Source organism: Zootoca vivipara, chromosome 13, assembly GCF_965207765.1.
Source record: "Zootoca vivipara chromosome 13, rZooViv2.hap1.1, whole genome shotgun sequence".
In the NCBI taxonomy this organism is placed as follows: Eukaryota; Metazoa; Chordata; class Lepidosauria; order Squamata; family Lacertidae; genus Zootoca; species Zootoca vivipara.
The window spans coordinates 28,003,331-28,028,217 of NC_142596.1; the positions used below are offsets into that span (position 1 = coordinate 28,003,331).

The following is a 24,887-nucleotide window of genomic DNA, read 5'->3' on the forward strand; positions in this document are numbered from 1 at the left end:
TGCTGTTGCCTGTTAGTATCCAGACAGTACTGAGCTGGATTGACCACTGCTGTATAATTCTGTACAATGCATTCTCCTGTTCCTCTGACGGTGATGTTCCCCTTTCATTCCAAACAGAAGTGTGCTGTGGAGGAATCTCTGAAAACTTTCTGCCCTTTTCTTTTCTTCAGCACGAGGAAGGGTTTGATTTGCCTTGCCCGCCCCCAGGCAGAGCCCTCCGGCGTCATATACGGACCATCCGCGAAGTACGAACTGTTGTAACACGACTCATCACAGACATCTACTACAAGGATGGGGCAGAAGTGGAACGCAAGGTAGTGGAGGTAAGGTAATAGATGTCAAGGCCAGGACAATTCAGAAAACTGTTTCTGTGTTTTTTAAAGAGGATTTCCCCTTCTTTTTCCAACCAATAATTTTGCCATTTTGGAGAAATTACACTGGTCAAATAAATAAAACAATATAGTTTTTTCTCCTCTAGTCATCCGGCCAGAGACTCAATTGCTGACTCATTTACAACTCTGTTCATTTACACACTGACTGACCTTTATTGACCACATGCCCTTAATAAGGGCACCTGTTGCTGGGGAGATTTTTCTGTTGCCTAGCAACCTGTTCAAGACCAATTCTCAAGTTCTTTCTAGAATATTCCAACAACCCTCCTAACTGGAAAGTCTGTCTTGAACACCTGGTAATTTTTTTCTGCTTTTATTCAGTAAAACCCAATTCCATAGTCAGCATTTTAAATTTAAAGGCTTTGTAAAAATATATGCAATCATAAACCTTGTGGAACAATACCTGAGCTTGATCCACCCTTTTAAAATGCAATCTTTTACATGTACATAGCGTATATCTAAGTGTTTTGTTTTAGGTTTACATTTTTCTGTCTTTCCTGACACAGTACTATACACACTCGAGTCTCCTGCAAGATTGTTTCAAGATCAGGCAGGCATTGTGTGGGGTGTTTTCACCATCAGCTTATTTGTCTGGGTTTTCTCCGGCTGCTAATACTGTCAAGGCAGGTTTTATTTTAAAATTGCTTCTTGAAAATTTAAAGGAGCTTTGGGGAGGTAGTAACCTTAGAGGAGGCAAGCTTTGGTCAGGGTTTGCTGTCGCAGTTCAGCTCTGCTCTTTTGAGATGGGCGCTTGAAGTGCCTTCTCCAGCAAGAAGAACATCATTTTGCCTGTTCTGACCTTACAGGTAAGTATTTATTTTGTTGAGCCGAGGAGAGTGGAATAAAATGCCTTGTGGCTAAAGGATGGGGCACTTTCTCTCTCTTTAGCTGATAGAGCTGAGCATCAACAGGATGGATACCCAAAGGGTTTCCTGTTTAGAATGTCAGAAAGTAGCTCTGTTGTGGGGAGAGCACTGCTCTGGGAGCTCTGCCCTGCCCTACATATATCTGGCTGAGAGCGACTTGCCTGTGGATGGATCCCTCTTGGGATTGGAAAGTGCTTGTCCTAGGGCATCTCTCCCCTTCTACCTGGCACATGGCTTGGCCTTCCCTCCCTCCCTTGAATCCCAGCCTGCTTTTCTTTCAGGAGAGAGAGGACCCCATCATGGAGTGCCAGGAGAGCGAGGTGGACGTCTCCCCCTCTCGCACAGGAGGCTCTTCTTTGCTTGCCTCTGGAGACCTTGGTGACATCAGCTCCTTCTCATCCAAGGCCTCTGGTCTCCAGCGCATGTCCAGTGGAGGGAGCAGTGCCTTGTCCACCACACACAGTGGGACAAGTTCTGGGCAAGGAGGCACTCTTCTGAGAGGAGGGAGACCTTGCCAAGGAGTCGGGCCTGGAGACTTGGCCTTCCCTGGGGTCAGAAAGCTCAGGTGAGTGCAGGGCCTCTGGGAAAAGGGCATCAGAGGAAGGCTTCACTTTGGGGGAGCAGCAGGGTGGAAGAGAGCAAGAGAGAGTCCATTTTGCATTCCTTGGTGTTTTGTTTCAGACGGCGCATTAATATGACACTGTCAGTGCGTTGTTTAACCAGATTCCAAACTGAAAGCCCGTGCTATACTTTTAAAAGGCCATGGGTTCTAAAATGAATTGAATTTATTCACAGTTGGCGAGTTAATATTTTTGATGTCAAGGCTTTAAATACTTGAAGGTCGGTGTTGAATTGAGTGATGTTTCAAACTGGGGAAACCACGTGGCAAATCCTGTTGGGTTGCCTTGTGAGCAGCTTTATTTGGGCTTCGCTGTTTACCTTGAAATGCGAGGGATAGATAAATGCTTCGTGCCCACAGTTCTGTGCCATGACCCTGGGAGCATGTGCAGTGGGTGCAGGGTCTCCAGGGCATGCTGGCTGGCTGTGCTGAGGTTAACGCTGCCTTTTGTTTCCCAGCCCTAGGAAGGGGGGCAACCAGCCTCAGTCTCCAGTCCAGCCTGACCATGCAGCAGTTACTGGGGTGTGCGAGGAGGAAGTGCAAGGCGTGAACAACCAGAGGAGTGGCAGAGCCCCTCTGACTCCTCGCAGACGAGGGCGAAGGGGCCGTCTCACATCGCGATCGGCCGGAGCCAGGTAGCGTGGTGAAGGTCAGCTGACGCTGATGAGGGAGGTGACCCTGGTGGGGTGGAGTAGCAAGAGCTAAAGGCCCTCGGAGCCTCGCAGCTTCTCCAGCTTTCTCTCTCCCTGGATCTGCAGGGGCTGCCTGCCAGCTGTGGAGGATCTGTCAACGACAGCCTTGCCAGAAGAGGACCGCCCCATGCATGCCACGGGTCGCCCTCTGGTGGGGCAGGAGCAGACTGGTGTCCCTCTGTGCCGTAGCATCTCCCCCGAAATCCCCTTGCAAGAGCGTCTGGAGGTCTCTCCCGGCACAGAGCTTTCCTCTGCCTCCTCCTCTTCTGGGAACAGCTTTGTGGGCCTCCGGGTGGTGGCAAAGTGGTCCTCGAATGGCTACTTCTACTCTGGGACTATCACACAGGATGTAGGGGGTGTCAAATATAAGCTGCGCTTTGACGATGGCTATGAATGTGATGTTCCGGGCAAAGACATCTTGCTGTGCGATCCCCTCCCCCTGGAAACAGAGGTGACGGCCCTTTCGGAGGACGAATACTTCAGCGCAGGTAACTCGTCTGGCTGGCAAGGGACCTGCAGTGTTTGGAGTGGGTGGTAGGAAAGAGTTGGGTCCCAGGCTGTGAGCTGCCCTAATGATGCCTTCTGCTTTGGCTGCAGGGGTAGTGAAGGGGCACCGGAAGGAGGCTGGGGAGCTGTTCTATTGCATTGAGAAGGAGGGCCAGCGGAAGTGGTACCGGCGGAGAGCAGTCATCTTGTCTTTAGAGCAAGGGAATAGGCTCCGAGAACAGTTTGGGTTGGGCCCCTACGAACCCGTCATGCCCCTGACAAAGGCAGCTGACATCAGCCTTGGTAAGCAGCCTGTAGGCAACTGCTGTGTGGGTCTGGCCGAGAGAAACGGGAACCCCTGGGGGGCTCTTAATTGGGAGCTGGAGCTGCAGGGTGCTGGCCTGGGTAAACTCTTCAGTTTTAAGAGGCGCAATTGACTTCCTTCTGCTACCCTGCAGAAAACATGCAGGGGGGCCTTGATGCTGGTGAGTGTTGAGGTGGGAGCTAACAACATTCTCCTTGTGGGGCTAGATAACCTGGTGGAAGGAAAGCGGAAGAGACGCAACCTTGGCTCCCCCAGCACCTCCAACAACACAACACCCACCCGCAAGGGCCCTGAGAGCCCCCAGACCCCGCACAGGCTGCTGTCTGGCAAGCGGAAGCTGATTTCCTCAGAAGAGGAGAGATCCCCTGCCAAGCGAGGGCGGCGGGCAGCCCCTACAAAGCCAGGTCAGACTGTTTTATTTCTCCTTGCATTGCATCTCTTCTCCCTGGGCCAGACTTTCCCTTCTTTGACTTCTCTGGCCTTTCCTCCCAAACCAGAGGAGCTGGAGCTGATCTCTTATGCCAGGAGGACCGAGGCTCCCCTCCCTCTCCCTGAGAGAAATTCTAGGTTGAGGCTGCTGACCTGCTGTCAGGAGGCAGCCACAGGACTTTGATTTTCCTCCCTCCCTCCCCAGGGGCTGCCTGTTCCAGGGAAGCAGTGAGCCCATCTGTCAGTGGAGGGGACTTGGGAGATATCCTGGCACCAGATGACCGATGGGGGCCTATGCCCCACAACAAGACTCTCTTTCTGGGCTATGCCTTTCTTCTCACAATGGCAGACCCCACAGATAAACTCTCCAGTTGCCAGGAGCCTGCAGTGAGCAGCGAAGAGGACGGTGAGCTCTCCATTGCTCCAGGGAGGCTGTTGGGGGGGGGGGGCCCTCATTGACTGAATCTGGTTAAGCCACTGCTCATTTAGGGTGGTGAAACTAGCAGGTGACAGAAGGCAGAACTAGGAGGGGATGACCTGGAAGCTGTACGCCGGCACCCTCGGCCAATAATGCAAGATGAGCGCTGCAATCCCAGAGTTGGTCACGACTGGACCTAATAGTCAGGGGTCCCTTTACCTTTACCAGGGCTAAGGACGTGGCAAGTTGTGGGGCTGCAAGAACTTGAAGTCAACAAGCCTCACTTTCCAAAGTTATTTTTTTGAGGGGATAGTTGAACCTGGGACTTGGTAAGACTGGCTGTATCCTTGCACCTTGCAAGCACATCACAGGAGGGCTGTTGGGCAACATGACAGTGTGAAATCCCTTGAAGGCTACTTGAGGAGGAGCCATGCCAGGTGGCAGTCATGCCTTCTGCTATTCCAGGTCCTAGAAGCCCCAAAGATAAGGAATTGCGAAGTGTGGGGCAGAACATGCTTGCCATCTTGTGGCCCTCTAAGAGAACCCAGTGATTTGGGAATGAGCTGCAGATCTCTCTTACAACTCTCATGCTCCTTACAGCTACCATTTGGGGCTCAGAAAATAATTTCACTAACTTAAGTCAATTTCTGAATATGGCTCCAACTGTCGGTGCTTACAATTTAAAACCCTTTGCAGCAAGGGGCTTGGATTTTTGAAGGACCACCACCTTCTGAACGAACCAGCCCAGGTACTGAGGTCATCATTGAAGGCTCTTCTCTGGGTTCCCCCTCCTCCTCTTAATTACATGGGTGCTGTTTTTGAAGGTTTTCTTGGCAATAGCATGCCCCTTTGGGTCACTTTCCTCACCTGTTACTACTATCTCTTATGTCATCTTAGCACTAGGTGAAGACCTTTCTGCGTTTCTCTAGGCATCTTTAAATGTAAATAATCTGCTGTTGTGCTGCACACACGTTCTTGTCAATTGTATTATTTTCTCTTGAGCACACTACTGAACAGTGGAGAATAATTTTTAAAGTGAATAGCTGTTCCTGATCCATGTTTAGTCTCTGAACTGAATTTCAATGCAGTTGTTTTAATGTTCTTTATTTAACAAAATTCATAGAGTTTACAAAGAAAAATCAAAACACTAACTTAAAAATTGACAGAAGCAAGCATTTAAAAGAAGTCAACATGCACCTTTTAAAATAGAAATCTGAAATTTTGATGGTGTGGGAATGTTTCACAGCCCTCTTGCAAGGGAAGAGGTGTAGTGCTCTATTTATGCTAAAGAATTAACTCTACTAACTTCATCCTGTTTTCTAGACTTCTTGGAGGTAACACCTTACAACAAACGCTACATTGGACAGCAGCTGCAAGCTGGAGGTGGTTTCATCCTGGAGGACTTCAATGAAAGCCAGGTCAGGAGCCAGAGCTGGGGATGCATGAAGTAGCACCACCCAGGTTGGCAGAGGAGATTTATTTGGAGAGGGTGTTGGTGCTTTGCTGAAGTTTGCCTTTTAATGATGAAACAGGTGCTTTTCTGGGTGTGGTCCAAGGGTGGCAGGTGGGAATTGCCATTTGCTCTCCTTTCAAGACCTGGGATGAGAAAAGGAGGTGCCCGGCCATGATGCTCCTTGGAATGGGACAGATAGGCTTTCTCTGCCTCTACTTCAGGCAGCCCCTCTTTTCCTTCCATTGGCCCGTTTCTCAATTCTCCCCTTCTGCCAGTACTGAGCCTTCCATTTTGCAGTTAGCCTGGCTGGCTAGTTGTCAAATAAGCATTTGACCACACTGTGGGTGTTTTATACTGAACCTGCAGCCTCTTCCAGGGCTTTGTGTTTCTATAGAAGCCCAGGTCCCAGCCTCCACTTCCTTTGTCCAGTGCAGTGCAGCCTACCAGTGCTTCCTGATAGCAGACAGGCACTGCCGCAACCGGATGTACTTTCTGTGCCTTGCCCGAGGAATCCCCTGTGTCTCTCATGTCTGGGTCCATGACAGTTGTCACTCCAACGAGCTGCAGAACTACCGGAATTATTTGTTGCCAGCTGGTTATAGCCTGCAGGAGCAGAGGTTGCTGGACTGGTAAGTCCATGAATGTTGGAGGGACCATGAGCAGCTTACCCACCTGGTGCAGGTGGAACAGGGTGGCATGTCCAGTTTCCTTGCACTGGAGCCGCTTCTAACCTTTGCTTCCTTCTAGGCACTCCCGAGAGAACCCTTTCAGTAATCTGAAGGTGCTTCTGGTGTCCAGTGAGCAGCAGGACTTCCTGGACCTCTGGTCTGAGATTCTCATGACGGGGGGTGCTGCTTCTGTTAAGCTGCAGGACTCTGCCTCATGGAGCAAAGGTACAAGCCCCTGGAAGGCAGCCAGCTGGTTTCTGTGGTGGGTAGATTGGCAAAAAGGCTCTCCATTGCCCACTGAGACATACCAATCCCCCTGTGCAGAAAAGAGGCCTAGTGTGGCAGGAGCTTTAACTGTATAAGTTTTTTATTACATAAGTGATTAAATAGTTTCCGAAGGGTTGCTGAGATGTTGGCTGAGGCAGGGCAAGAATTGATTGGCTGCTTCTCCCTTCACTCCCTTCCTTGTGTGGAGCTGCCATCCATCCTTTTCCAAAGGCAGCAAGATCAAGTACCTGGTGCTGTGAACAAGCAGGAGGAAAAGTTTGACCACACAGGGCAATTCTTGTTTTCTGTTTCCACAGATGTGAGTCTGGCTGTGTTTGATGTCGTCGTGACTGATGCTTCGTGCCCAGCAGCTTTCTTGAAATGTGCTGAAGCGCTACAGCTGCCAGTGGTGACCCAAGAGTGGGTGATCCAGAGCCTCATTGCTGGGAAGAAAGTTGGATTCAAACATCCAAAGTATCAGCTTGATTCTGTCCCCAGTTGAACCTTTTTGCTTTGTGGAGGCTGTCATTGTCGCCCAGGTTTTAAATGTCTGTGTCACTTGAACTGTGCATGAAGTGCTGTATATAGTTTTGACTTCTGGACTTTTATGATAATAAACGTCAATTTTCTTGTTGCAGTACCTAGGATTTCTCCTCTTACCCAGCATGATTGCTTGCAGCTGCCAGCAAAGGGAAGAAGGGAAAGTTGACCATATAATATGCTGACATCAATTGCTGTAGATGGCCTGTCCTTTTTATCCCTTGGAACAAGAATGGTCTCATTCAAGGGTTCCCCAGAGTTCCTTATTCAGTTATATCATCCTACACTCTGTGTAGATGCAGACTAGGATCTGCCAACAAACGTGGAGGTGTTTACACATTATTGGTGTAGGACAGCTCATGAGTGGAAGGGGCAATCTCTGTGGAGACTCCTGCCCCTCAGATAAGAAAAATATATATACACAGTGGATTGGGCACTAGCTAAAGTTCTTCCATGGTATGCTTTTGCTGCTGAACTTGGAAGAGTAGAAAGAATGGTGTGGGCTGGAGCAAAAACAAGACAGATGGCAGAAGAAAATGAAACTCATAGGGATGGAGAGTTGTGGAGGAGGGCAGGTTACCTGAAAGGCACCAGCAGTCTTGCACCACTTGTTTATTCTCCTCCTCTCCCTCCCTGAGGAAAAGAAGCTGCACCAAACCCCAAGCATGAAAAAGTAGAAGGAACACTTTCATTGGCAAACTCAGCCAGAATGGAAATATACGGTATCTTCTTCCTGCTTCCGTATTTAGAGACGCCAAATTACATTTTCAAAAAAAAAACCTTTCCTGCAGTTAATCACACTTTTCCATTAAAATCAGGTCAACGCTCACCCTGATTTGCACAATGTGGCTTCTGGATGACGAGGGCAATGAGAGAAGCTCCTTTTCTGGCAGCCTTACTTGCAGTGCTAGCAGTAGAAAGAGCCAAAATTGCTGACAAGTGACAGCAGCATTTGAAAACAATTCCAAGTCAATGCTAAGCAGCACTTTCACTTCTGGAAAAAACATGCCGCATAAGGAGAGCAGCACTAGAGACACATTTAATGAGGCACACACTGATGGAGTCCTTTCTGAGTGCCAGGGTGAGGTTCCAATAGCTCTCGGCACCTTCCTCCAGAAGCCAGAACATGTATTCCGACCAGAACAGGTTTGCTTCCCAGAAAAGGTGGTAACGGCATTCATTGTGAGACTGGTGGTCTATTCTAATCCCACACTGTAGAGAAAGAAGGGGCAGTAAATTAGAGGAAGGGTTGTGTGGCTGCAGCAGGGAGAAGGGTTGTGTAAATTGGGCACAGTAGCCAAAACTGCATGATGTTAGAGATGCGCACACACAACCAATTTCATACTATTTACAGACCACAGTGTGCAAAGATTGAATTGCATTTTTTAACATTGCACACAGCTGGTTATAAATTCCATTTATATCCCACCTTCTAGGTCCCAAAACAGAAAAAGCAGAAAGTCTAGATGATGCCTAATCACATCCCTCTCAAATAGGCTTAAGACTGTGTGTGTGTCTGGTTAGTAACAGGCCTTGTGTAATAAGATTCCCAGTCCTTGAGAAACAATCTTAAGCCCTAGAAGGCAAGGAAACCCAGGCTAAGGATGGCTGTAGAAAAGTCAACATTCAGGCAGAGCCCCCCACCTCCCACTACCAGAAATATAACTGAAGGGGCTTGTGTGGTTTCCTGGCACTCGCCAAGGCCTACCTGCCCAAGGTGCCTCCAGCCTGGGTATAGTATTTATTGTAGTCTAGACGTAACAGCAACTGAGCCAAGTCTGAATTGATCTGGTGATTGTGAACACTGGAGAGGATCTTGAAAAGGAGTGAAGACTGACAGCTGAAGCCCTGCAAAGGTAAACGGCACCCATGAACCATAAACTGAGGGCTCTGCCTTAGCAGAAAGGGCTGAACAGAGAGGACTTGATGGCCACTTGAACCCATATGGGGAAGAAGCATCCCAGGCAACTGCCCCACCTCATCCCTCACCCTTTGGGAACTGCTGTCCTGGAGGAGGAAAGGCCCCAGCTGTTGTTGCCAGTATGCCACAAGGGCATAGCTGTCAAGTTTTCCCTTTTCTCATGAGGAAGCCTATTCAGCATAAGGGAATTTCCCTTAAAAAAGGGAGAACTTGACAGCTATGCAAGGGCCTGACCAAGGCTGCTTCTGATGAGCTTCATGGAAGAGCAATGGCTAGACTTCTTGTGTCCCCACCCCTACCCCATGCTGAATTCATCAGAGAGCTGCCTGCTCTGAGTTTCCAACATGCTTCCACAGGAGAGATGCCCCAAAAGCTTTGGGCAATGTTTTTCAGGTAGAAAAGTACAAGGCACACCTTGGCCAGGATGCTCAGCTGGGCTGTTCCCCGCTCATCCAATGGTCCCCGGTTTTGGCTGACAAGTGAGCAGAAGCTGTGGCATAGATCCAGTATTTCATTCAGACAGTGGAAAGCCTGCAAAACCAAAGAGCAGAAAGGAGATGAAGGCCCAGGAGCAGATGCTTCTCATCTTGCCTTTCTGCAGCCTGAGATAAGGACAAGATTCAGCAGGATTATTTGGACTGGTTTACTCAAACCTTTTCACTTCTTGCTTAGAGCAATTCTTAAGGTCTAAGGGAGCTGATGCAAGCAAGCAAACAAAACAAAACCTTCATACACTGCACAGCAGCTACCAAAGCTTGAAATTTCTGTTCAAGCATCATAAGTTGCTCTAAACATGAGTTTCCAAGACCAGTGAACATACCTCCTTGCCTGGTTCTCTGGGGAAGGACTTTGACAGGCTTCTTCTCCAGATAGCCAAATACTACCAAGTCACCAGGAAGACACTCCCCCCAAAACACACGATGAAGGCAAACTGACACACTTGCAGTTCATTTCTTTTCTATCCTGCTTTTCTATACAGACCTGTACCTTCTAATTCACTTTAGCAGGCAAGGGTTTTGCTTGTGCTCATGGCCAAGCAACACAGCCATGTTCACCAGGGTCTGGCTTTTGCTTTAGTTCCTTCTAGCCATGTTTGCACTGAAGTGAGCTAGGAGTGCTGCACTGGATGGGCATTTGGACTCTTCGAACAGGACCAGTTCTTCTGGGGACACAAAGCAAAGAGACTATGGGGATCACTCACTGGTTTCAGCAGAATGAAGGACTGTGCTAGGAGATTGCTCAAGAAGTGATCATGTGCCAGTCGAATGCTCTCAAAGTCACGGGTGGAGTTGATCTGCTGCAGAAGTTGGGAGAACTGAGACTCCAGAACATCCACCTGAGGATAAGGAAAAGTGAGGGAGAAGATACTGCCTGCTGTTTCCAGTCATTTCCAGCCACCAATTTTTGGTGGGAGATTTAGGGTATCGCTGGGAGAACTGGCTGGTGCATATCCCTTGGAGTAGCAGCACCGAAGCCTCAGAGTTAGCCCCTGAGACCTGTGTTGCTGCTCACCTGCAGGTAGTACTGCAGATTGTCTACAAGGAAAGTCATGTGATGGCGCAGTTGCCACTTGATGGCATCTGTCCTGTTGGATTCCAGGCGCTTGCACCACATCTGTAGAGCCCAGCAGTGCTGCAGCTCAGCCTGGACTCGACGCACACTTAGCAGGTACTTGAAGACCACATTGTACCTGCAAGCCAAGAGGAAGGCAAGCAAAGATAGCTGGGTCAGGTCTCTGGGCAAGTAGACCAGGAGCTCAGACCAGGCCAGCATTTCCTCCTCCCACCCAGGAAACATGTGCTCTGCTACCATCAACCTTTGACACCAAAATGCTACAGAATCCACCTGGAAACTGAAACAGGGATAAAGTGGCCCTCACTTTTCCAGGACAGCAGGAGTAAAGAGGATATGCAGGGGCCACTGCACTCTGTAGGAGAGCCCGAGAGCAGCCCAGCCTGATGCAGGGGATTCATGGGGAGACAGTTCCCGAGAAGGCGTATCTCGAGCTTGAGCAGCATCTGAAAAGGAAGCCAGGAGGCAGGTGGGCAACAACACGGCTGCAAGGCTTGCTGGACCCCACCCCCCTTCCCTGCCAGTTCATCTCATTTTATCAATGGGCAGCCAATGCAGGTGAGAGACTTGCTCCAGGGGTTTGACAAGACTGGCCTTGGCTTTGAACTCCCAGCTTCCCAGACCTAGGGCTACCATTCTGCCTCTACAGAACCAAATTGGCTTTGTGGCTCTCTGTGCTTGCAGTTGTGGTGGGGCCTAAACCTGCCCTGCTCAGGGCTGCTTGGCTCCCTGGCACCAGCACCCACCTCGGTGTTCCTTTCCATAATAGTGGATGGTCAGGTGAAGAAGAGGAAGCAGGTTGTCATCGTCAAACAGCACTTTGTGGGCAGACTGCTGGAAGGCCACATTCACATCTGAGGAGGAGAGCCAGACCAGAACAACTTACTCCAGACGAGCGCACAGTGAGCAAGGAAGGCACAGTCACCTGTTTCCACTCTCCCACCCCATGCCCTTTTCACAGTTTTGCCACAACAGCTTACAGAGCCAAACTGCCTATGCAGGAGCCTAGAGTCTTGGTACAAAGGCTTGGGAAGCAGGGAAGTATCTGAGTAGAGAGTCATCGGTCTGATCCACCAACCTTTTCACCAGCTCAGCCTAATGGAGAAACCAAATCCCATGAAACTCACCATGTTCTGTCACTGCGGTGGGAGGTGTCTTCAGCATCTGCTGTGCAGTGTCAATGAAGGCCTGAAACAGTTCTCCTCTCCCCAAGAGATAAAAATCTTTAATGATCTAGAAAGGAGGAGAGAATGACTAAATGCATCAGGATACAGAACCCATGGGCCCCTGCAAGCAACACTCCACTGGCAGGAGTGGGTCTCCTCCTGCACAAAGAGAGAGGAACAGCTTTGGGAGCGCCATATGGAGGTTTGCATGTACCTTCAGTTGTCCTATTAAATCTGATTCTTCCACCATGAGCTTCCATAAGTGCTAAGGGAGAGAAAACAGTCCATCAGTATCAAGAACCAGGGATCCCCAGCAGTAGCAGTAGCAGTAGCAGCAGCTCCGAGCTGCTGGCACCTTCCACCCCACTGCAGCCAGGACTTGATCTGTTTGCTTTGAGTGCCAGAGACTGCTTGCCCATTGCTAGGCATGCTCTCCATGCTCTATATGGCAGGATTGACAAACAGCCGGTCTATGGGATATTGTAACTGTTGAGACTTTTAAAAAGCTTAATTATTCTGCAGGGTGCATTAGCAAGAGACAAATGTTAATTCTGGACCCCCACTTGTCACCCCTCCCCCCACACCAATTAGACTTTTGAAAAGCAGGGGAGTGGACTAATATCACCTCACTCTATGCATTGATCTGCCATTAAAATCAAATCTCCCACACAGAAATTAGGCTTTATTAAAGCTTTTATTGTTGCTAATGGGAGTTTTTAACATAGTGATGCTTTCTTGAGAGGGGAGAGAATTCGCTGAATGGATGGTGGTGGTGGGGTTGCTCTGGCCTGGCCTGGCACTTTTGACTCCATCCCTGCCACATTCCCAGCATGTAATGTGGCCCTCAGCCTGAAAAGGGTTTTTCAAGAAGCTCTGGCAAGGAGCTTGCAAACAGGTCCCTGTTGCTACCTCACAAAGAACGTAGCACATGCAGCTCTAGAGCTATGGCTGACCTCCGCCACAGTGCTCCGTATCCAGTCCACCACTGTCTCAAAGTCCACCAGGTTGAAGAGAGGCTGCTGTTTGAGGCGATGCAGCTCAGCCGCAAAGGTGTCCTCCTGGTTCTTCAGGATGGAGCCTGTGATGCAACAGAAGGCAAGGAAGAGTTGCCTAACCTGGACACAAGATGCCAGTCACGGCTTTCATCAGCACAGTTGGAAAAGAGGAGAGGAAAAGGAAAAAAAAATGCTCTCCCACTTTTTCAAGTGAGTTCTTGCATAGGTCATAGAATTTAAGACTGAAGAGTGTTTGCATTGTAAGAATTTGAAGCCTTTCAAGTTCCTGAAACACACTGAGCTTCAATGAAGTTTTGCATCTGTGAGCACCAGAGCCTGTTCTCCTTTTTGCTTTGTGGCTTGTGCTTGGTGGCAGATGCCAACAACCCGAGCTTATATAGTAGATGACCAAGACACTTTAAATATTTTAAACAGAGGGAAATGGAAAACTGCTTCACTCCAGCCCACTGAGGACTGTGCAGTGCACACAGTGATGGCAGCAGATGCAACTTCAATATTGGTAAAACCTTAATGGTAACAAACCAGGCAATGGAGGTGGCCTGAGGATGGTCTGCCTTTGTTTTCTCCTGGAAACAGCTGGCTGGTATTAAGTCAAAAAACCACTTGCTGTTTCAAAGTGGCCTTACTGCGAGGAGGGCACTGTGGCTCCAAAATCTTTTCAGTGCTTCCCAGTCATTCTGTATTAAGTACAAAACCAGAGCTAAGAGGAAGCAGGTCCTTCCTCGGACCTGTTTTAAAGTACTACAGTACACATTTTCCCATTTCTCTGGCAGAGTAGAGCAGCCATCAGAAAGCAGCCTGAGAGCTAGACTAAGCAGGGAGAAGAGACTGTTTAATTCATTGTAAACATTGGAGGCACCTCCTTGGGGGCTATATTGGTGAGGCAAAGTCAGGGCCTCACTTTTCTTTTTACCAAAAGCTATGGAGCCACCATGCTCTACCCCAAGGAAAGAGTGGCAGAGCAAGGGGGAGGGGTGCCTCGAGTGCTTTGCAGGGAGGGTCCATTCCATCTTGCGCAGACCCCTGGTGAGGCATCCCTGCTGTGTCCCAGGGTGCCCTTATGAATGGACAGCCAAGAAACAACCATCCTGCCGCTTTCAATCCTTGCTGCCCCCACGCAGAATGAAATGAGTCAAAGTGTCTCCTACCTTTTTTGGTAAGGCTCACATTTTGACTCTCAAACATCTGGACAGACTCTCCCACAAATAGGATCTTCTCAGCAACTCGCACAGGGATGTAGGATGGCAGCATTTCAATCCGCAGAGAGAACTGCTTTGGGGATGGTGCCAACATGTTCTCCTCTTCAATCAGCCGCTGTTGGTAGGAGAGGTGAAAATGGGGGAAAGTCAAAGAACCCCACGCACAAATGTAGGGGCTTCCAGGTAGAAAGCTCTGCCCCCAATCCTAAGGACTGTCCATCAAAGGGTAGGTGTGTGTTAAGACTTAGTTGGAACCACCAAGCTGTGTCAGCGGGGAGCGGAGCAGGATTCTTGATCCATGAAACAATGGCTGACAAGTCAGAATACAGTAGAATATTTGAGCTATCAAAAAAGTAAGTTCTAGATCCAACTACAAAAAGATGACCAGAGGGTACAGAGCAGGTTTCACGAGGCTCGGTGGCTGAGCATCTGCTTTGCATGTCCAGCCCCCCAACATCATCTCCAAGTGGGACTGGGAGAAGCCTGTGAAGCCCTAGGGAGGGGCTGCTAGGCAGTGTGGACTATGCTAAGCTAGAGGGATTGGGAAACGGAGTCAGCTTCCTTTCATCTAGCACCCAAACCTCACCATGTCCTGCAGCTCTCGCAGCTGTTTCCCTGTCAGCCCTCCGATCCCCAGGTCCTCCTCCTCCTCTTCAGGCTGGGCAGGGACAGACCCCGAGGAAGGGCCTTGCTTGATGAAGAACTCCTCATGTTGGTCCAGGAGCAGCCCATGCAGCATCCAGGCAGAGAGCTGTTTATACATGGCAGCATGGCACATGGCCAAGACCCTGGAGGGGGGCACAGCAGCAGATGCAAGGGGGCTTGACCAGGCTGCAGCCACAATGGAGCTGGTGCCATTGGTGGCTGGGGAAAGGGAAACAAGCACCATCCAAGGCAACAGTGGGACTTCAGGAACATTAACTTGTTCAAGGGGCAGGTTCCCAGGACCCATAACCTGGCATTCCTCCTTTGCGCTTGGGCTAGCCCCATCCAGGAGGGTTTCTTACTTTTCCAAAGCACGGCGCACGGGTGGCAGGCCACCTCGGCTGTGTCTGTGAACCACCTCCAGGATTTGACAGCCATGAATCTGCAAAGGAAAAGCAGATCCCTTGCAAGAGCTGATGTTGCCACATGTTCCTACAATACTGGCTGGCAGCTGGATTCTGGAAGGTCCAGAGACCAGCTAGCCTGGATGGAGGAAGAGGAGCCCATCTTAAGCTCCTCATCCACATGCAGGCAGCATTTCCAGCTCCTTGCTCTACTTTTCTGTGGATGATGGTACCAGAACTCCTACTTCCCATTTTTCACCTCCAGTGAGGTGAGAGAAATCAGCACCATCTCAGTTACACTCAATATTTGCCCTCTCTTATCAAATCAAGCCAAGCAGGTGCCTGTGAAAAGAGGGCCACCCCCAAGGGAGATCAGGATTCTCAACTGTACCTTCTGGGTCTTTATTTGCTCCACCACAGTCATCAGTGAGGGGAAAAGGAGCTGGAACTGCAAAACAAGAATCAACTGGTAAGGACTGATTTGCTAGTTTGAGACAAGGATGGGGGGGGGAAGAGAACAGAGTGTTGTACTTAATGTGACAGGCAAGATCTTTTTCTAATGTGGGTTGGGAATCCTATGAGCTGCTCCTCCCACTCACTTCAATAGAGAAGGCTATGCCTGCGTGGGAAAAAGCCTTTCCTAATTTAAATGTCACATAGCAAAATGGAAGCATCTTCCTTCTTGCACAGGGGCTTAATTTGTGTGTGGCCTTCATGCTTTGTGTGGCCCTGCAGTTGGGGCTCCCCCGATAGTCTATCTAAATACAGTAAGTAGACATCTACTAAGATGACCTCCCTAACTTCATTAATTCTTCAAAGAATGTTATTTGCCCCCTTTTAAGGTGCAGACAATGTACCTGCTGTGTAGGAGACATTCAAAGATAAAAGTGTCAGATTTCTCTTGGTTAGGACATCAGAAATTGGAACTGGCTGCCAAGATTCTACTCACAGAGATTCACTCTGCCACAGTATGTTTCCTAAACCACACGCAATACCGTGTTTCCCCTTTTTTAATACGTAGTCATTAAGTAAGCCATGGCAGGATTTCTAGGCATGTGCGAAACGTAAGACATACCCCGAAAATAAGACATACCTCGGAGAGGTTTGAGACCATGTGGGAGGGGGTGCATGAATTGAGCGCGTTGCCAGGCGAGCCGCGCTGGGAGCCTCCCCGCTCTTCCCAGGACTTTTTTCCACTCGGGCCGAGTGCCCGGACAGGGAAACCCCCCGGCGTCGGGAGCGCTGCTGGCCCCTTCCACGCCTCTGGAGCATTGTGGGCTGCATGGCCCAAGGCTGAGCGGCGACGGGAGGCCCGCTGGCCCTTCCATGCCGCCAGGGCAACGGACGGCGGCGGGAGCGCTGCTGGCCCCTTCCACTCCTCTAGAGCGTCGTGGGCTGCATGGCCCAAGGCTGAGCGGCAACGGGAGGCCTGCGGGCCCTTCCGTGCCGCCGGGGCAATGGGTGGCGGCGGGAGCGCTGCTTGCCCCTTCCGCGCCTCTGGAGCGTCGTGGGCTGCATGGCCCAAGGCTGAGCGGCAATGGGAGGCGTGCGGGCCCTTTCACGCCGCCGGGGCAACGGACGGCTTTTTTTTCTAGCTGCTTTTAAAAACAAGGCGCTGGACTGGAGGGACCTTTGGTTTGGTCCGCCTGGGCTCTTTCTGTTTAAGCGCGGGAGAACAGTTCTTCGGAGAGGCTCTCCCAGCTCCCGCCTTGGGCTCTGCAGACCACCTCCCACACAGAGGAAGCGTGAGAAGCGCAGCTGCCGAGGGCCCCGCTGACCCCCGCGGAATCCATCACGCCCCTCCCTCAAAGCCATGTTGTGCCGGAGCAGCCCAGCAGCTTAGCCGGCAACGTCTCGCCCCGCTCCCAATCCGCCTTGCCACCCACGACTGGGCCATTTCAGATTCCACCCCACTCCTGCCCTGCCTCCTCAGCCGCTGTGCGACCTAGCCCCCGCCAGCCAGCCGCCCAAGCCTGGCTCCTTGAAGGCTTCGCCTTAGCAAAATCCCTGCCTAGGCTGGAGCTGGGGGAGCCTCGCGCCATCGCTTCACACACCCGCTCACGGCGCGCCCCAAGCACCAAGCTACCCCGGCGAGGGACCTGCCCGGTTCCCGCGTGCGCAGGTTCAGGCCGCGGCTTCGGCACCGAATGGACGGTGACGGGAGCGCTGCTGGCCCCCTTCTGCCCCGCCAGAATGTTGTGGGCCGCATGGCCTCGGCGCCCAGAACCGGCGGCTGCTGCAGCGCCAAGCAGCGCCCCGAGCCAGCGGCCTGTCATAAGGTACCGACTATACTTTCCTCCCTTCCTGTATTCCGAGAGCCAGTCTCTGCAAATTTCACCTTTCCTGTCTGCCGTATAAGACCAACGAGCAACAGAAGGTACCGTAATAAAATAAAATAAAAACCTAATAAAAAAATTAAGACATCCCCTGAAAATAAGACACCTTGTGTTTTTTTGAGGAAAAAAAGTTATAAGACGGTGTCTTAAAAAAGGGGAAACACGGTACTTGTACCACACTTTAGGTTTTTGCAAACTTTCCGCATGATCAGGATCATGTTCCTTAAAATAATGCCTGTGCAAGTCAGGCATTAGGAAAGGCCTTCCATGTTGCCTACTGAACATCAGGCAAGGATGCAATAACTAACAAGGATCAACATCAATGCAGGCTATAAATCCAGTTCAGAAGACTAAGCTTCCCTTCAGACCCAAAGTACATATTAAATACTGCACAAAAGATGTGCCACCTTAATGAACCATTTGGAGGAGGCATGTGGATTGCAGCCTCCTAGTTTCTCTGCACAAGTTTCCTTGTGCAAAGCTCTGTTGCTGCTGCCGCCACCTGGGCTGGGTCCAGAATTTTGCTATCATCGCTGAAAATGGGCATCTGACTAAACTAATGTTACCTTCCCTGAGGAGGCCCTTTGCTCATAGGATGGGTACTCTAGCAAGAACTGAGCTTGCCTAGGCAGCCCCCTGCCCCACAAGGATGTGGTCTGATTAACCCCCTTGTCTTCCTTCAGTGCAGCCTGCAATGTAGAATAATTTTCAGTGGAAGGCAGCCAACAGGAGTTAAGAGTGATGCATACACAGGCTTCCGGTTGACCGCGCCATCTTTGCTCAGACGGGGGTCCGATCAGCGGAGCGGACCTCGGCGCTTCAGAGGTGGAGGGAATTGCTCCAGCGAAGCAAAACCTCCTTAAAAGCCCCAAATCGAGCTTTTTGGGGACGGATTTTGCCTGGCGGCGCCAAAAGCGGGCTCTCTCCTCCCCGGATCGGCTTTGTTTAAGCCCCCGAGAGCGAGGAGGTGAACCGCGGCGGACAGGCTGACACTGCTGCTCTGAGAGCGCGAAGCTGCGAGTCTGGGAAGTGGAGGCGGCCAATTCTTCCAAGAATAATTAGCAAATGAATAGACTGTGAGTAATTTGGATTGTTTGGAATTTAAATTAAGGCAATTTGGATTTGGGAGAGAGGGGGAAAAGAGGAAGCCACCCCCCCCCACGGTAACATAAGAGACAGTAAACAGAAACCCGAAGCCGTAAACAGAAGATCTTAACTTAAAAGGCTCCCTCAAAGGCATCAAAGAGAATTTCCCCTAAATGCAGGGTGAAAGGGGAGAGAGACTGTGGTTGTGAGTGCCCTGCAGCAAGAGGTAAAGACTAAGAAAAACCTTTCTTTTCCTTGGGAGCCGGCAGCCCAGACAACCCAGTGAGTTGATCAGGATTTATAAGTCAATTTTTATTTCACTGTATTTCTGAACTTTGTGGAAATTCTTTTTTGGTTTAAATGTTTGTGAAATGTGAGTTCGAACTTTATTGTCAATAAGACTTGAAGAATGCAGCCAGCTTGTTAAAATGGAGTCGAGAAAATAAACTGTGATCATATTCCACCCCACGTGACAAGTTTTGACCTTGGCAGGATTGAACTATGTCAACAAAAAAGTGTTCCCCTGAGTTCCAGCGGTCTGTTTTGACCTTAATGTGGGAAACAAGAATAGAACTATGTCAAGAGGAGACAAAACGGCAAGAGTTACAGCAACAATTTCAGATGGTGATGGCAGAATATGATTTTCTAGAAGATGAAGCTTTTGAAACTGAAAAAGATGAATGTGAGAATGACAATGATGGTGACTGTGATTTGGAAGAAAAAGATGAAGATGAGGACTGTGATGATTCAACACAAAATGAAGCACACCACGAAAAAAATGATGACTTTACTCTACAAAAAGTTGGATGGAGTGCCCTGCATTTGAGGGGGGCACGATTGGTATTACTGGAACTCCAGAACACCCACAGGGAAGAAGGAAAAAATATGCAGAGAAGAGAAGAAATTCAGGGGTCTTGTATGGTGGCCTGGATGGCAAAAGACTATAAACAGGGGGTGGGGTGAAGGGAAAGTGATGTTGTGATTATAAGGATGGATTAACAGGTTTATAACTGGTCTGCTGATTATGGAATTTGCTGGATTGGGGGGGTGGAGCCGGTAATCGGGGATGTAAGGTTAAATTGAGAATAGTTATAGTTTTAAAAGTGAATGGATTTTGGAAAAATGTGAAAATATGGAGGCTTATAGAGGGAGTAAAAATTAGGCACGGGAAGATAAAATGGGAGTTTGATTTTTCAGTGATTTGAACATTAGGTGAAAATGATAATAATTGATTTATAAGTTGTATAAGATATAAAGGTGTATTTTTATAAAGTAAGAAACTGTTAAAGATGATAAAAAAGGGATGAAAACCGGGGAAGGGGGGGAGGGGAAGCCCACAAAATATGGTTTTACAATTATGAATGTAAGAAATTTTTTTTCTGTTTTGTACTGTTCTTTTTCTCTTTTTTTGCTCTTTCTTTTTTCTCTTTTTTCCTATTTTAATTTTTTTTCTTTTTTTGGTATGACAATAGATGGTTGGATGAATGTCCTCCTGCGTACTGCCCTGGTTTGCTGGAGCTCCCTGGTGGCAGGGGGGGGCTTTGGGGTCAGGGGAGGGGGAGGAGGACAGAAATCCAAGCATAAAATGGACCATCTCTGACTGTTCACCTACATGAGATACTTCTGTGGCAGGGGAGGACCCATGTGGGTGGGTGGGAAGGAGGTGGAAAAGGTGTTTATGTATGTACCGTTTCCTTTTTTTTTTTGCTGTTTGTAAAATTAACAAAAAGTATGTTTAAAAAAAAAAAGAGTGATGCATACACAATCATCCCTAGGCAGCTCTCCTTTCTCTTTGGCGAGAAGAGAGACTGAGCCCCCTGTCAGGATCTGGCCTCTCCAAACTGACCAGCCCCTTAAGCAGGTGAATAAAGGTGCTCTGGGGGAAAGCTGGTAAGTGGCCCCTCAGATGGAGCCAGAGCTCTTGTATAAGACCCTCCAATCTCCTTTTCTAGCCACTCAGGATGATAAACCTTGTATCTCTCTTTCCAAGCTTCCTGTATCCCAAGAATCTCTCTCTGAGAGACTCAAGAAAGTACTTGCCCATTGCTCACACTGGCAGTTCACAGGATGTCCCTTTGGGCAGGAGGGCCCTTACAGAGATTGGGATAGCCAATGAATCAGACTGAGGGAAGGAAGCTTTATGGAGATTGTGTCAAGGCTTGCTCCTGCCTCAGATTTTTTATTTATTCCACTGCAGGAAAAGGATTGGAGACAGGAAAGAAGAGTGGCCGTGGAGCCCCATCCCTTGTGCTAGAGCTCCAGGGCTCAGCCAGACAAGAGCAAGAGCAGTTAAGGTCCTGCCCTTCAAAACAGCCCTCCAGACCTTATTCAAGACAGTCAGTGTGAACTAATACAGCTCACTCATATAGGTGACCCTCTTTTCAGCAGGCAACCATGAAGAGAAGGCACCATCCAGAGAAGGCAGCTCCTCTAACAGAAGGGAGGTACGGGCAGGGAGAACTCACTTGATCCAGCGAATAATTGATATGCGAGATGGTAAGGTGAGGATCGGCCAGAAACTGCAAAAAAATGAAAGGTGAGGGTGAGAGACTGGAGTAAGTGTTTTGCAACTCCTAAGTTGCACAAGCAGGGAAGGAGCACTCCCTGGAGCTTTTTTTAATATAGCAGTTATACCAAAGGCACTATTTTCTACAGAGATCCAACATACATGGGTGGTATTAGCAATGCATGACACTGGCTGGCATGTCAAGAACTGTCCATATCCAGACATTTTAGGTCAAAGCAGTGGGATAATGAAGCAAGGTTTATTCAGTATACTCATTACCTACACTGGCCTGTTGCTTTTAAATTACAAATTGGCAAGTGCTGCTTTGAGGCACAGTCTGTGGCTGTGGAGCCCTATGTCTGAAGCCAGGGAAAATACAGAAACTTGGTGCAGCCTTAGCACCTGCTTCTGTGGGGAAGGGAGCCTCCTCCACCCTCAACTTTCAATATTGCATTAAACTCCTCTTGCCCATTCTCTCAACTAGCCTTTTCTCACCTCCTGCTCCTGCTCCTTGCCTGCTCTTCTCCCCCCCCCAAAAAAACCCCATTTTGCTGCCTGTTTGGGAGATTCCTTCACCCTCTTCAATTGTGCTTTCCCCGCTCTTGCCTTCCAGTTCTGTGTACCTGGGAGCTCATGAGTTGGTGCTTTGGGCACCATGGTCAATGAGTTGCCCCAGGCCTGCATTCACCTTGGGCTCATTTTGGGTCTGTGGCTGCTGCTGCTGCCTACCCTTGACTTACACTCAGAGTACTAGGCTGGAACTGATGGGCTACCAGTAACCAGATCCCCTGGGGCGTTTTAGAGCTTGGTGTTAGAACTGCTGTCCTTTTATAGCCATGTCTCTCTACGGCTCTGTGGGTTAAACCACAGAGCCTAGGGCTTGCTGATCAGAAGGTCAGCGGTTCAAATCCCTGTGGCGGGGTGAGCTCCCGTTGCTCGGTCCCAGCTCCTGCCAACCTAGCAGTTCGAAAGCACATCAAAATGCAAGTAGATAAATAGGAACCGCTACAGCGGGAAGGTAAATGGCGTTTCCGTGTGCTGCTCTGGTTCTCCAGAAGTGGCTTTGTCATGCTGGCCACATGACCTGGAAACTATACACCGGCTCCCTCGGCCAATAATGCGAGATGAGCGCGCAACCCCAGAGTCGGTCACGACTGAACCTAATGGTCAGGGGTCCCTTTACCTTTACCTCTCTCCTCGTGCCCCCCCCCCCAAGCTCAGGAGGTAGCTGCAACCAGTTCTTCTCTCTGAGCTTCAATTGTTCAACTGGCTCAGACGGGTGGATGCTGTGACCCTGCTGCTTACCAGAAGAGAAGCCTGTCTTCTCTTGCTTCGAGGGGCCAACACCACCTCTGTAGTTTAGCTGCTACAGAGCTACACAGCCATAGTGCTGGAATTTAATGCTCATCAGCATTTTTGTCTGCATGGCTAATGTTATAATGTTAATAATGAAGGACACCATCAGCAGATGCAATCTGATTAGTGCTCTCTCTGCTAAGCAAGCAAGTAGTCATTTATGTTCTACTCTTGTACAATGTCTAGTTGTGGGGTGGGTTAGTGAAAAGTAGTCATGAATAGAGATTAACAAACCACTATTAGTGACAAAAACCTGCAGTTGGATTTGATGTGCAGAGCATCATGCAAATGCTTACTACAGAAACCCACTGTGCCCTCCTTACCTCCTGCTCCAAGTCAAGCAGGGCCTGCCGATATGGACGCAGCACGGCATCAAGCCCAGTGCAGAAAGCCCGCAGATAAATCCCTTGCTGGGAGGGGTGCAGATCCTGAAAGTGGATTGAGGAAGGGTTAATCTCCTGGCATACATAAGGCTCTAGAACCACCTCTATTGCCATGAGTGGAAGTGACCCAAAGGCCATGCAACGCAACCCCCCCCTGTTCCCCCATTGTTTTGGGACTGCATCCTGCCACAAAAGCCCTTGCACAGGAGGTGTAATTCGGAGAAGGGCTTGTTCAATAAATGCACGCCTTGCTTTTCAATAAAGCTCCTCCGCAAACATCACTGTTTAAAATGACAGCAGTATTACAGTACAACATTCTTCCATAAAAGCAGCCAAAACAATGAACACCCCCAAGGCCCAGCAATTGAAAAAAGAAAGCCAAGGGAAAAATAAACACTGGAGGACCTCAAGGGATGTGGGGCCTTTCTGGGTATTGAGGGGCGGGAGGGAGAGAGATGCGGAGGCCGCCGGCTGCAGCCCTTCATGTCCTGGCTCTTTTGGGCCTCCAGAATGGACGGAGAGAAACAGCCTGTGAGGGAAAGGGCCGAGTCACTTCCGCAGAGGGTCACTGCCCATAAACGGCTGGAGAAGGGACAGTCAAGCAGGCAAAAGTGGGGGACTTGCCTGCCTACCTCCCTGTCAGCCCCGCGAAGCTCCAGCGGGGAAGGCATTCTGCACATGCTCAGGGGACCGCTCACCTGCGGCTGCACGGGCAGGGTTGCTGAAGGGGCTGACGGGGCGCCGGGGGGAGGCTGCTGCTGCTGCCCGCCCTGCGAGGGGCCTCCTTGCGAGGGCGGCGGCTGGACGTGCTCGGCTGCGAACTGCTCGACGAAGTCGCTGAAGCGAATGTAGAAGGCGCCGAGGCGGCAGACGCGGGCCAGGAGGGCGGCCTCGCTCGGGTGAAGGAAGGGCGGCAGCACCGGCTCCTGAGGCACCTGCGGGAGGGGAGGGCAACGAGAAGCCGGTTAGGGTGGGAGGCAGCGGCGGCCTGGGGCGCCTCTTCCCCAGGGGACGGAGCGGGACGCCACCTGCAGGCAGACGCTGCCGCCGCCACCACCACCTCCAGCGGCAACGAAGAGGCCTCCGGTGTAGCCGCGCAGCGCCAACAGCAGCTCGTGGATCATCGCGGCGATCGGCGAAGAGCGAACGACGGCGCCCCGCAAGGCCCGACGGGAAAAGGAGGGGGTGCGCGCGCCTACCGCCTCCTAGCGCATAGAGCTAGCAAAAGGTTGGGAAGGGCAGGCGGCCCTGGGCTGCGGGGCCACTGCTCACTGCAAAGCTGAGCAGGACAGCGCTTCAAACCGCCCTGACCGCTTGGAGAATTTGCTAGGTGTCGCGAGGAGAGCGGCAGCAGGAGATCTGTGCGCGGCTTTGCAAAAAAAACGAAACACGGGCGAGGAAGCCAATCGCAGCAGGCGCGGCAGTGAAGATTTCGGGGCGGGGCGGGGATGTGCTTTCAATGCATTGTTTGTACGTGTAGAGCTAGCAAAAGTTAGCAGAGGTAGGAGGCTCTCGGTTGCGGGGAAGCTGAGCGGGGCGGCGTTCAAACCGCCCGCGACTTTGGATGGAGGAGGGGCGGGTTTCAGAATGGAATTCGTAAGGTGCCACGCGTGGGCGTAGCTAGGATTTGGGGGGGGCGGGGGCCGGGGAGCAGGACACTCACCTGTCATCATCCTTTGGGTATGTCTAGCACATTCGGAATGAAATGTCCCACTACTGCTGTTTTAAATTACTTTCTTTTGGCCCAGAGTGTTCAGGAAAATCTGAAATTATTCAGTCATTTGAAAACTAGAAAGCTAAATTAAAAAAATTAAAATCAGGGAGTACCTTTCTTGCGGTTGTTGTTATTGTTTAGTCTTTTAGTCGTGTCCGACTCATTGTGACCCCATGGACCAGAGCCAGAGCACGCCAGGCACTCCTGTCTTCCACTGCCTCCCGCTGTTTGGTCAGACTCATGTTGGTAGCTTCGAGAACACTGTCTAACCATCTCGTCCTCTGTCGTCCCCTTCTCCTTGTGACCTCAGTCTTTCCCAGCATTGTGACCTCAATCTTTCCCAGCATTGTGGCCTCAATCTTTCCCAGCATCAGGGTCTTTTCCAGGGAGCCTTCTCTTCTCATGAGGTGGCCAAAGTATTGGAGCCT

At 50.2% G+C, this 24,887-nt stretch overlaps 2 protein-coding genes across 7 annotated transcripts in view; one reads left to right on the forward strand and one right to left on the reverse strand.

The window, feature by feature from the left end:
• The window catches only part of TP53BP1 (tumor protein p53 binding protein 1), a 21,623-nt gene extending 14,368 nt beyond the window's left edge, over window positions 1–7,255 (forward strand). For 3 of the 4 annotated variants that reach the window (XM_088656731.1, XM_088656733.1, XM_088656732.1), the window contains exons 15-25: window positions 171–323; window positions 1,540–1,823; window positions 2,336–2,512; window positions 2,636–3,057; window positions 3,167–3,358; window positions 3,587–3,784; window positions 4,015–4,215; window positions 5,551–5,645; window positions 6,110–6,309; window positions 6,428–6,573; window positions 6,933–7,255. In XM_088656731.1, the coding sequence (XP_088512857.1) occupies window positions 171–323; window positions 1,540–1,823; window positions 2,336–2,512; window positions 2,636–3,057; window positions 3,167–3,358; window positions 3,587–3,784; window positions 4,015–4,215; window positions 5,551–5,645; window positions 6,110–6,309; window positions 6,428–6,573; window positions 6,933–7,117 (2,253 nt within the window). In that variant the 3' untranslated portion in view covers window positions 7,118–7,255. The remainder of the gene's footprint in view (window positions 1–170; window positions 324–1,539; window positions 1,824–2,335; window positions 2,513–2,635; window positions 3,058–3,166; window positions 3,359–3,586; window positions 3,785–4,014; window positions 4,216–5,550; window positions 5,646–6,109; window positions 6,310–6,427; window positions 6,574–6,932) is intronic. The other variant, XM_088656734.1, reaches the window with a different exon arrangement.
• On the reverse strand, window positions 5,316–23,931 carry TUBGCP4 (tubulin gamma complex component 4). Of its 3 annotated transcripts, XM_035131008.3 has the most exons (18): window positions 23,774–23,931; window positions 23,444–23,680; window positions 22,686–22,790; window positions 20,966–21,019; window positions 15,470–15,526; window positions 15,037–15,116; window positions 14,616–14,817; window positions 13,979–14,144; window positions 12,768–12,892; window positions 12,029–12,079; window positions 11,776–11,881; window positions 11,395–11,502; window positions 10,956–11,094; window positions 10,589–10,766; window positions 10,278–10,412; window positions 9,491–9,607; window positions 8,864–9,003; window positions 5,316–8,367 (listed from the first exon to the last, which is right to left on the reverse strand). In XM_035131008.3, the coding sequence occupies exons 1-18, from the start codon at window positions 23,867–23,869 to the stop codon at window positions 8,352–8,354; spliced, it is 2,112 nt and encodes a 703-aa protein (XP_034986899.2). In that variant the 5' UTR covers window positions 23,870–23,931; the 3' UTR covers window positions 5,316–8,351. The 3 variants fall into 3 exon arrangements, with proteins under 3 accessions (XP_034986899.2, XP_060138643.2, XP_088512862.1); XM_088656736.1 differs by lacking the exon at window positions 5,316–8,367 and having other exon boundaries at window positions 8,860–9,003; XM_060282660.2 differs by lacking the exons at window positions 14,616–14,817; window positions 15,037–15,116.
• Window positions 23,932–24,887: the final 956 nt, after the last annotated feature.